The 12,106-nt window shown below is 39.3% G+C and overlaps 2 protein-coding genes and 1 non-coding gene across 3 annotated transcripts; 1 reads left to right on the top strand and 2 right to left on the bottom strand.

Moving 5' to 3' along the window:
• On the top strand, positions 494–566 carry TRNAR-CCG. Its single transcript has one exon. It is a non-coding gene; the product is annotated as a tRNA-Arg (tRNA).
• LOC105168106 (phosphoglycerate kinase, cytosolic) lies at positions 4,375–7,455 on the bottom strand. Its single transcript, XM_011088045.2, has 7 exons — positions 7,296–7,455; positions 6,976–7,192; positions 6,228–6,305; positions 5,895–6,155; positions 5,326–5,643; positions 4,956–5,114; positions 4,375–4,854 (listed from the first exon to the last, which is right to left on the bottom strand). Exons 2-7 carry the CDS (start codon positions 7,168–7,170, stop codon positions 4,660–4,662), a joined length of 1,206 nt encoding a protein of 401 aa, XP_011086347.1. The 5' UTR covers positions 7,171–7,192; positions 7,296–7,455; the 3' UTR covers positions 4,375–4,659.
• On the bottom strand, positions 8,620–11,813 carry LOC105168105 (phosphoglycerate kinase, chloroplastic). The gene is made up of 6 exons (XM_011088044.2): positions 11,164–11,813; positions 10,358–10,435; positions 9,940–10,200; positions 9,526–9,843; positions 9,183–9,341; positions 8,620–9,073 (listed from the first exon to the last, which is right to left on the bottom strand). Exons 1-6 carry the CDS (start codon positions 11,581–11,583, stop codon positions 8,864–8,866), a joined length of 1,446 nt encoding a protein of 481 aa, XP_011086346.1. The 5' UTR covers positions 11,584–11,813; the 3' UTR covers positions 8,620–8,863.

Genomic DNA, 12,106 nt, shown 5'->3' with positions numbered 1-12,106 from the left:
ATTTTATTAAAAGAATAGAAAGAAAGAAGCAAATAAAAACTAATTTAATAATTAATGTAAAATTTTAAAAGTTAAATAAGTTAGTTATCTTATTAATTGAAGGGGCATTTTTTTCTTTACAAAAAATTTGTGCAGCGGTATCACTAACCGCCATTTGTGAGTTTGGATAAATTTTCTATTTTATATTAGTATAGATATAGGAATCACCATACAAAAACTTCGAATAAATGATGTATCCTTTACACATATTATTGCTACCGTGAGAAATCTTTCTTTGGACAAAATAAATGACGTAATCTTTGTAATTTATACACATAGTGAGCGTATATTAAATAAAATAAAAAAACAATATGAAATAAAAAATCTATTCTGGATATTTATATATCTGATTTAAGTGGAAGCAAGTGCTAAATCAAAGTCTTTTAGCAAGAAGAGTATAATTTTAATTTTCTTTTACTATATTATTAATTTTGTTAAGTCAAAGCACATCCAAGATCGCGTGGCCTAATGGATAAGGCGCTCGCCTCCGGAGCGGGAGATTGTGGGTTCGAGTCCCATCGCGATCGGTCCTCTCTTTTCTTCACCTTTTCTGATTGGTGCCCCACTCTCCACCGCGCGAATTTCCTCTACTTTCTTTTAAATACTCTGTTCTTCCCCAATTTCTTTCTACTTTTCACCCCTTTCCCCCATAAATCAAAGCAGCAAAGCAAAGAAACTGTGCTGAATGGTTTCACTCAGAGGTCGTTGTTCTTCACAGAAGCACATCCTTCTATACTTGGATGTTTTGGCTTCTCACAAACCCAAAACCCACTTCCAGGATGAAGTGTATGATTGCGCGAGACTTCATCAGCTATCGCTTATGGTTATGGCGTATCAAACCACAATCTCTTCAGAAATTCCCACCTGTTTCTCCTTTCTCATAATCACAGCAGATAAAGAACCGCGCAGAGAGTTGGAATATTAGCCTCGCCGTCACGCAAATCAAGTTCATAACCACCAAGGGCTTCTTCTCTGCACTTCTCCAATCCAAATATTAATCCAGGTATGCAGAAAACAAAACCAAAATCCCGAGAACCCTCTCTCCTTTTTGTTGCTCTCCGCCTCTCCTTTCCGAAATTAGAAACCCATTATGAGTGTGTGACTGCATTCATCTCGAGAAGTATCCCACATCGTAAATGCTAACCTTGTGGTGCTTCCTTATTGATTCATGGCCTGCTTGTATTGCTCGCCGAGCTCGGTAACGCGGGCTTGTAACCCAAGTGGGGGCATCAAGGTGACTGGACGTTGGGTCGATTCGGCTGGCTGGATTCCAGCGGCATAATTCTGGCCCGCCCTCTCCAAGTGGGGAGTTGGGCCATGGTGCTTGGGCGTAGGCCTGGGCTTCATGGCCCTTAGAGCGGAGGGCACCGCGTCAGGCTGGTTTCACAGAGCAGCGATCACCTCCCGCTCTCTGCAGTGGAAGGATAACGAGCCGGCGCCGCTTGGATCCAATAAAGTCAGTTGGGCTGGCCCTAATTGGACAGTCACTTTTTTCCCTATTTTTTCCTTATCACGTAAGTTACTAAAAATATCTAAGCATTTTAGCTTCAATATTTGGTTCTGAATTTGTGATTTTGAAATTGGATGGGCAATGATCATCAATTCACCTTTTCTCTCTTTGGTTTATAATATATTTTAGCAGTTACAAAATGCTGACCAATTTTGCAAGGATTCTCTTCCCATGTTCAACTGTTGATATTTGCATTTGGTATCAATTTCTTTTGATTGTAGCAAATGCGCTTGAGTCTTACGATTGCTATGCATCGTCATCAGTTTATAAGGAAGGAGGCAGTTTTCATTTTCGTAGGTAATTTTGATCTACCATTAACACTCTACAAGGCCAGCTCCAACATTATTTATGTGAACAGGCTCTGGTCAAAACCAGACATGAAAACTGAGAGGAAACGTAACGGGATTTACATGCTTAAGCATCATGAAGAGCAGGAACTCCTCAAGCTGGCATCTCCTCCAGTGGAGATATTGTCAGCTAGATCAACCTTCTCAACAGCCACAACAGGATTACTTCCTCCAATGATTTCGTCGTCTGCCCATTGCCACTAAGTTCTGCCAATTTCTTGACAATGGCCTGAAAACAAATAATTACTCCTGCTTCCAAAGCTAGAACTGAAATTTCTTGCAGGCAAGCACTATGACTCAACGAGGTATCTCTGTTTCTGCTGCAAACTTTAACAAACTCAAAACACCCTAGGTCCATTCCAGATGATGGTCTTGGTAGTATCCAAAGCTTCACCGAATGATTTGATACTGTCAGGACCGGAACACAAACCCAAGAACCCCTCTCTTTTTTGTTGCTTTCCTTCCCTCCCTTTTGAAATAAGAAACTTCATTTCACTCTTGAGTAGCTGATAGAGAAATATCCCACATCGTAAGTGACGATCTTGCGGTGCTTACTTATTGATTCACGGCCGGGTTGGAATGACTGCCGAGCTTGGTAACGCAGGCTTGTAACCCAAGTGGGGGCACTAGGGTGATTGGATGTTGGGCCAATTTGGCTGGCTGGATTCTAGTAGCTTAATTCTGGCCTGCCCGTTCCAAGCGGAGAGTTGGGCTATGGTGCTTGGGCGAAGGCTTAGGCTTCATGGCTCTTAGAGTGGAGGGCAACGCGTTAGGCTGGTTTTACAGAGCAACGACTACTTCCCGCTCTCTGCAGTGGAAGGATAACAGGTTGGTGCTGCTTGGATCCATTAAAGCTAGTTGGGTTGGTTCTAATTGGACAATCACTTTTTTCTCTCATCACATTAGTTACTAAATATTTCATTTAAGCATTTTAGCTTCAAATTTTTGTTCCTAAATATGTCATTTTGTTGTTAAATAGCACCGATGATGAATTCACCTTTTCTCTTTGGTTTATAATAATTTTTTAGCAGTTAATTAATTTTGTAAGAATTCTCTTCCAGGAACATCGAGTTGAATTGTTCCTCTTAGTTGATTTGATACTGTTGGGAAAAATATCCAAACCCATCCAACCAGAAACCCAAGAACCTCTCCCCTTTTTTAATCCTTTCTGTTGCTTTCCTGCCTCCATTTCTAAATAAGAAACCCTCTTGAGAATTGATAGAACATCCCACATGGTAAATAATAATCTTGTGGTGCTTGCTTATTGATTCATAGCCTGGTTGGGTTGCTTGCTGAGCTCGGTAACATGGGCTTTTAACTCAAGTGGGAGTGATTGAATGTTGGGCTAACTTGGTTGGCTGAATTCCAGCAGCTTATTTCTGGTCTGCCCATTCCAAGTGGGGAGTTTGGCCATGGAGTTTGTGTAAAGGCCTTAGGCTTCATGGCCACCAGACTTCCTCCCATTCTTTGCAGTGGAAAGATAACCGGCCAGTGTTGCTTGGATCCACTAAAGCCAAGTTGGGGTTGGTCCTAATTCGACAGTCACCTTTTACTTACTGCCAAATTTTCCCTTCACATCAGTTACTAGAATAATTTCACAAAATATATATTTTTGCCTGTTTGTTTGTGTTTTCATTTTCAATTTTTAGTAGAAAATACTTATGTCTAATTTTATATAGGTTTTGGTGTGAAATGAGAATATATTTGCATGGTAGTAAATGCGTGGAAGGGTTACGGTTGCTACTGCACACGCTATATCACTTTATAAGGTTGCTATTTAAAGAAAATTGCGCCTAGAAAGATTTTGAACGCTTTCAGTGAAGCACGTTAGGAATTGCATTCTCTGGTAAAAACAATTTCTGTCATCCGTACAATAATTTAACATTTAAATGTCGCACTCACTGAATTTCCCAACAAGTGATGTTTAAACATTATATTGTAATATTTAGGATTCATTAAATTGGGATGATCGCAGGGAAAACAAAACCTAAATGAAGGAACAGGTGAGTTCATGGAACAGATAGGATGGGGAAGTCAATATTATTTCCTGGGTTTGAACTGAGATTTTTCTAATAACTATTTTTGATCACGTCGAACGGATTACTAGGTTGGGTGCAGTATTGAGCCACGGATGAGTATTTTCTTGGGGAGAACTTGTGTCTTCTATTGCTCAGAACATAATTGTTAAAATACACAACTTGAAACTTCCTAGCAAATTTGACACCCCCAAGTGCGATCAAACAGAAAAAGAATGATTGTCCAGACATCACAGCAAAATATAACCATAAACCACGGCAGTCTAATGGCATGTCAAATTTAATGAGTTTTGATGTCTTCATATGGATGTAATTGCATCAATTGACAGATGCGCCTAAAAGGAAAACATAAGGTGCAGACAAAATCTACATTTCACATTCCAGCAGCGGTAAATTGAATGGATTTAACACAATTGTAGAGCAATTCTCAAGCAATCACTGATTTCATATGTGCACCGTGTGGTAGTCTTCATTCACTCCATCCAGTATCACAAAACATGCAAGCGGTAGGAGAATCCTGAAATCATCACTCCATTATATCAACAAGCAAAACCAGAAAAAAATTGTTATTCAGCAAAGCATGAATTTCAAGTCATGGTAGAGATTATTTAAATTTGATCTACCACTCTACAAGGCCAGCTCTGACAGTAATGTAAACACGCTCTGGCCAAAACCAGACATGAAAACTGAGGGATGGACAAAAATGAAAAATAGCAGGAACGATTGCTTAAGCATCATCAAGAGCAAGAACTCCAGGTAGTGTCTTCCCCTCGAGAAGTTCCAAGCTGGCACCCCCTCCAGTTGAGATATGGCTCATCTTGTCTGCCAGACCAACCTTCTCAACAGCAGCAACAGAGTCACCTCCTCCGATGATTGTCGTCACCCCCTTGCCACTAAGTTCCGCCAATTTCTTGGCAATGGCCTGGAAAAACAATTAAACCTGCTTAATTCCAAAGCTACAACTTGTGAAATTTTATGCGGACAAACATCATGAAGCTAAATGTATTTCATGATATCAAGTACCTCTGTTCCTGCTGCAAACTTATCAAATTCAAAGACGCCCATAGGTCCATTCCAGATGATGGTCTTGGTAGTCTCCAAAGCTTCACCGAATGATTTAATACTGTCGGGACCAATATCCAAACCCATCCAGCCATCAGGAATTTGAGATGCCGGAACAACCTAAAGAAACAGGAATAGCAAAATCGTAATACTGATATAGCAAGTACAAATGCTTTTATAGCATGAATTGTCAAAAACAGTGCTGCATCTGTTTCATTGTTGAACAAGGCGAATTTGTTAGATATAGCACTGCAGAATCGTCTCTGAAACTTAAATTAATTCAAGCAGTGCAGCCAAAAGTCATATTTACGAGTTAAGTAAAACTACCAACCTTGCTGTTAGCATCAGCAGCAAACTTGTCAGCAATAACTACATCAGAAGGTAGCAAGAGAGAAACACCCTTAGTTTTAGCCTTCTCCATAAGTGAAGTTGCAAGACCAAGCTTGTCTTCCTCTACAAGTGAAGATCCCACAGCATGTCCTTGGGCTTTGTAGAACGTAAAGATCATTCCTCCACCAAGCAAGAGGAGGTCTACCTTCTCTAACAGTGACTCTATAACACCAATTTTACTGGATACCTTTGAACCACCAACAATTGCTGCAAATGGCTTCTGCGGATTGGCCACAGCCCCAACTAAATAATCAAGCTCCTGAAAAGCACAGTAAAGAAGTCACAGTATGACTCAGGAGCACATGTCCATTCATACATATAAGAATCAAGAGCAGCCAGTAGAAAACGAAATATTGGGGCAGCTAACTTCCTCCGACCATCTAACATCAAAATACCTTCTAGGAATATGTGGCGCAGGAAGTGCAAAACTTCTTACAATATGAGAAATAACTACTACATTCACAATCAAGATTGGATTAGGAATTATTAAAGTGTATAACACTCACGAACCTTCTGCATAAGGAATCCAGCAACAGAAGGCTTCAAGTACTTGGCAACCCCTTCAGTTGAAGCATGAGCCCTATGTGCAGTTCCAAATGCATCGTTAACATACAAGTCGGCAAGGGATGCAAGCTTTTTTGCAAACTCAGGGTCATTCTTCTCCTCCTCTTTGTAAAATCTAACATTTTCCAGGAGAAGAACGCCTCCCTCGGGCAAGCTAGCTACCAACTTCTCAACTTCTTCACCAATACAATCGTTAGCCACCCTCACCTGGAAATATCAAAGAAGTTAGATAAGACAAAGGCATCTCCAGACATGAACTCAAACTCCTATAACACATACCTCAACTCCAAGAAGCTCAGAGAGTCTAGGAACAAGGGGCTTCAAACTGTACTTTGGTGTGACGCCTTTTGGACGCCCCTAAAACACATATGAAAGGCATAATGATTGAACTTCATCACCGGATTATGAATTTGGGCATCTATGGATGTCCAAGAGATTTTCACACAAAAATATAACTCAGACCAACAAATCTTCCAATACAATGCAATAGAAAGCATGGGATAATCAATTACTTGCACTCGAGTCTAACCACAGAAGCATCACATGGTACAGAGTTGTCAGAAGTTTAAAAATATAACTGAGAGCAACAAATCTTCGAATACAATGCAACAGAAAGTATGAGATAATCAATCAGTTGCACTCGAGTCTAAGAACCAGAGAAGCATCATATGGAACAGACTTGCCATAAATTTAAAAATATAACTGAGAGCAACAAATCTTCCACTACAATGCAACATAAAGTGCGAGATAATCAATCAGTTGCACTCGAGCCTAAGAAGCAGAGGAGCATCATATGGAACAGACTTGTCAGAAGTTTAAAAATATAGCTGAGAGTAACAAATCTTTCAATTCAAAGCTTCGCGGTTTAATTTAAACACAAACAATAAATCAACCAACACATACACATTTATAAATCTGGCTTCATAACTGAAATCAAATAATAAATCCGAACCAGAACACTGAAATTTAAACAACACTCATTAATTCTTCAGTTGAACTGCAACTAAAAGGACTCGAAAGCACATACGAGGTGACTGGAGAGTATGACTTTGGCGCCGTGGTCAATCAAGTACTTAATAGTAGGGACGGCGGCCCTAATCCTGGTATCATCGGTGATGTGGAAGGTATCATCCAAAGGCACGTTCAGATCCACTCTGACGAAAACTCTCTTCCCCTTCAGATCGGCTTCCTTCAATGATCCAACGCTCTTCTTCGTCGCCATTTCTACTATTCAAATCAAAATCCTACACAAACACAAACTCAAAGCAAATCAATATCTCAATAACAATCAGTCACGTATACGTAGAAGACAGTAGGATTTGTGGAGAAGATAAAAATTACGCCTACCTCGAGTATCGAGAATGGAAGTTCTGGTTCAATAACTGTGAAATGTGGTGCGGAGAAGATCACATACGCGAAAATGTAGTGGAAGAATCGAGAAGGTGTCGTAAATATATATGTATGTATGTTAGAGAATAGGTCACAGGCTAAAATTAAATCCGGTTTTTGCTGAACATGACCCGAGACAAATGGAAGTTATTGCTCCTTGTATAATTTGATCAGTAGTGCTTTTATTATTCTTATGGATAAATTATATTTTATCATTTGAATTATATGTATTTTTATATTTAAGTATTTAAATTTTTTTATGTCAATTTATCATATTAACTTTGTAAAATTTGTACTTTATCATATATGACCTGTTTTTATTTATTTTTTAATCAGAAAAATATCACATCACATAATTCTTAAAGATCACATGTGCACTGCATATGATATTTTTTTTAATAAAAAGCTTAGTGAAAAATTAGTTATAAATAACAAAGTGTAAAATTTCACCAAGTTAAGATGAGACACAAAAAAAAGTTAGATGCCAAAATATAAAAACAACCATAATTCAGCAAATATAATCTACCTTGTTATTATTGATGAATGAATGTGGTTGGGCATCAAGAAAGTACTTAACCTGAGATGTGAATGTGCTTGTTATTACCTTTCCCTATTGCTCTTTTGGAATTCTACTTAACTTGAATTTGGGTAATATCAGATGATTTAGAACAACAAAATTTTATTTATTTGGTGATATGAGTTATTTTAGTAATAGGTGAGAAAAAAAAAGAAGTTTTGTATTAATTGTGGTATATAACTCGAACAGTTTGAATTGAATTATTCAAGAAAAATAGTTATTTATACCGGACGTATGAATAAAAATCGGGCCTTAATAGTACAGAGTAAATATCTTATAAAGTTATATTAGCAACTTATCCAATTTAATAACGAATGACAAAGGAAAGTTAAATGAATCATATTTTTCATATAATAAGTGTATAAATTTAAAAGTATATATTAGCATTTTTTGGCTGGTTGACTGAACTATTTAGTTGATTTATTTAAAATTTGAATTAAGTATATAATAAGGTAGCAGGGAGAAAAATTATTGATCCAGTGTGGTGGGTTGGCCAAGAGCAACTTGCTTTATGAATAATTATAAGAAGCTAAAGGGACCACCATTTTGGGGAAAACTCCACCTGTGACTGTGAGCCTCACAATGGTGATGAGACCTTCAGCTTAGGCAAGCGCATCAATTGTGTTTCACAGTTTGCTCAAGATTTTCAATGGCCCCCTTCTAACCTTTTACAAAACACCAGATGTCAATCAGAGATCCTCACAATGACTAAACAAAGCTAGTATTATTACCAGAAAAGAGGGCAGCAAAGAATGGAGATATCAAAATACATTCCTTCCTCAAATTTTTCTCCATTCATTATTGTGTTTTGGACAAGAAAAAGCCTGATCGAGACGATATATTACATGGAACTCGTCCGTATTCTACAACATCTCTTGTTCAGGAAAGACACATAGTTACCGGACTGGGTTAAAAAAATTGATTAGAATGGACGTCTTACGTAATGCCCTTACACGGCAACTGGAGTGGCTTCATCGAGGGCAAGGACACCGGGGAGTTCTTTGCCTTCCAAGAGCTCCAAACTGGCACCACCGCCGGTTGATATGTGGCTCATCACGTTAGCAACTCCAACTTTCTCCACAGCTGCAACTGAATCTCCACCACCAATAATTGTCGTCACCCCCTTCCCACTAAGCTCAGCCAGCTTATTTGCAATTGCCTGCAAACAACAACCAACATTCTCAGTACGTGCGTTTTATAATACTTCTTTTTTGTTTTTTGATGCATCAAGTTGGTAGAAAATGGTTTGCAGATATAGTAAAAGATACCTCAGTGCCAACAGCAAACTTGTCGAACTCAAACACTCCCATTGGTCCATTCCAAATAACAGTTTTTGTTGTCTCCAGGGCATCGCTGAATGTCTTGACAGAATCTGGTCCAATGTCCAAACCCATCCAGCCATCTGGGATAGCTGATGCTGGCACAACCTGCATGTTCCAGATTTAACATAGCATTTGAAGACTAATAAAGCTAAACATTCTGAAATAATGGTCTGAATCAATTGTAGCCGAGCAAGAAAGTTGGCCTCGGGAGACACAGTTACAGATTAACACACTGACAGATAAAGAAGGGAGCAATTAACTAGAGATTTTAAGGCTCAACGAATAGGACCTTGCTCTCTGCATCTGGGGCGAACTTGTCGGCTATAACCACATCTGTGGGTAGCAAGAGACTCACTCCTTTAGCCTTGGCCTTCTCGAGGAGTGATGTTGCAAGATCTAGCTTGTCTTCTTCAACCAGGGATGATCCAACTGACAGCCCTTGTGCTTTGTAAAATGTGAAGATCATTCCTCCACCCAACAGCAATATATCACACTTCTCTAGAAGTGATTCAATCACTCCAATCTTAGAGGAGACCTTTGAACCACCCACAATAGCAGCAAACGGTCTCTTTGGGCTTGAGACTGCTCCAACTAGATAGTCCAGCTCCTGAAACAGCAAAAACGGACCTTGAAGGTTAACAAACAAGAAATTAAACGCTACACTTGTATGCTGATCCCCACGTGTAATATGGTATGATCTAACCTTTTGTAAAAGGAAACCAGCAACAGAGGGCTTCAAGAATTTTGTAACTCCCTCAGTAGAGGCATGTGCTCTGTGTGCAGTACCGAAGGCATCATTCACAAATAGGTCAGCCAACGAGGCAAGCTTCTTTGCGAACTCAGGCTCGTTCTTCTCTTCCTCTTTATAGAACCTCACATTCTCAAGCAGGAGGACTCCACCTTCAGGTAGTGAAGCCACCAATTTCTCAACCTCTGGGCCAATGCAGTCATCAGCTTTCACAACCTGGATCAGTACAGTCGGCGTAGAAAAGCTCAACCAGTAATAATGCATAAGCAGAAATGAATGAGCACTGAATTTCTTCAAGTGGCTTCTGGAAACAGAATTATGTCGTGCTATTTCCCTAATTACATTCTTCTCTTTAATTTCCTATAAATGGTACCTGAATACCAAGTAGTTCAGAAAGCCTGGGAACAAGAGGTGCGAGACTGTATTTAGGAGTGACGCCTTTTGGTCGTCCCTGAGAAGCCAAGAATAAGAACCAAGTATGAACTCAGGCAGTCACAAACTAAAAGCATGTCACACATATAAATAAGATCCTACGTAAGACATATATCACCTAAACAAATAACAAAAAATCACCAATAATTGATTGAAAGAAACAACTTAATGATACATTAAGAAGCATCTCAATTGAGTAGAACAATTTTGTCTCATCTGAAGGGATGAAAACATAACCAATAACGAGGAAAAACTAACAAGAAGAAAGAGGCATCACAATGAAGATATTCTTTATAGTATGAAATAGAAAAATAAGATTAGAAAAAGAATCCCATGAGAGCAAATATTGGCATTTTGCCATTTAAACTTGTATATCCTTTGAGCTCAAAACAAAACAATGACCGAAGATTAACTCGTTTCATGTAACGGGAGCTTGATCATATTGTATATATAGTCCATACATTCCAAAAATCAAAAACTCCGAAAGAGAAAAAATGGTCTTTGATCTATTCTGAATCAAACAAATTCTGGGAACCGAAACTCCCCAATTAGGTATTGCGTCTGTATAACTTTACATGGAACAGACACAAGATCGAAACTCTATTCTAGTAGTCAACAAATGTATGAAGAAATTCAGATACAAACATGAAGACCCCAGATAGGAGAATTGCAGCAACATATGATCAAACGCATTTCTGGAACTCGCAGAAACATTAATCAAAACGAAAATCCCGTAAAATCACTCACCAAGTGACTGGAAAGTATGACCTTAGCACCATTGCTGATCAAGTGCTTAATGGTGGGGACAGCAGCTCTAATCCTAGTGTCATCAGTAATATTCTGGCTGTCATCAAGAGGCACATTGAGGTCAGCCCTGACAAACACCTTTTTACCCTTGAGGTCCGCCCCGCTGAGGTCTCCCACACTCTTCTTCGCCATCGAGGCCACTCCTCTGACGGGCTTAGCCGAGGCGTTCTTGAATGAAACCAGCTTGGTGGCCACATGGTGTGAGAGAAGCGGGTCGGCGGCAGCGGCGGCGAAGCCCAAGCGTCGGAGTGGAGTCTTCGAAAGGAAACGGGTGGTGGGGGCAGTGAGAGAGGCCCTGGCGGCGGCGGTGGAGGCCTTGGGAATGCCGCAGAAGGCTGGTGATGCAGCTGAAGACGCCATTGTCACGGTGTGTGGAATGGGTCGGCGGCTCTCTCTCCTCTGACAATTGTGGAAGTGAAATGAAAAAGAACAAAAGGTGTGGATTGAAGGGGTAATATTGTTTGTGGAGAGGGTGTGGGGATTGGGTGTTGAGGAGATTTCAGATTTCTCTTATCGCTGAGTAGAGGTTGAAGATGTTCGATGATTTTCAGGCTCACTGTGCTTCCATGCTTGTCTTGTGGTTATGTTTTTTCTATTTATTTTGCCAAAAAACTTGTCATATTTTTACATCTTCTACCTAAAGAAATTAAAAAAAAAAAATACTTTTTTTTTATTTTCTTTCTCCCATCAATCATTTCCACCCTTCTTTATTTTTATTTTTTTAATAAATAAAAGATAGAAGAGGGGTAAACATGGCAATTATACTTGGACACAACAATTGATGTGAGTACAAATTCACATAAACAGTATCACCAAATTCCTAAAAGGTGATGAACTAATAATGGTAAATAAATTACAATAACTCGTCTAAAAATACTGAATA

The sequence above is a fragment of the Sesamum indicum genome, linkage group LG8, assembly GCF_000512975.1.
Source record: "Sesamum indicum cultivar Zhongzhi No. 13 linkage group LG8, S_indicum_v1.0, whole genome shotgun sequence".
NCBI classification, from domain to species: domain Eukaryota; kingdom Viridiplantae; phylum Streptophyta; class Magnoliopsida; order Lamiales; family Pedaliaceae; genus Sesamum; species Sesamum indicum.
Note: the sequence above shows the minus strand (reverse complement) of the source record. Positions and strands in the feature narration are given on the sequence as shown.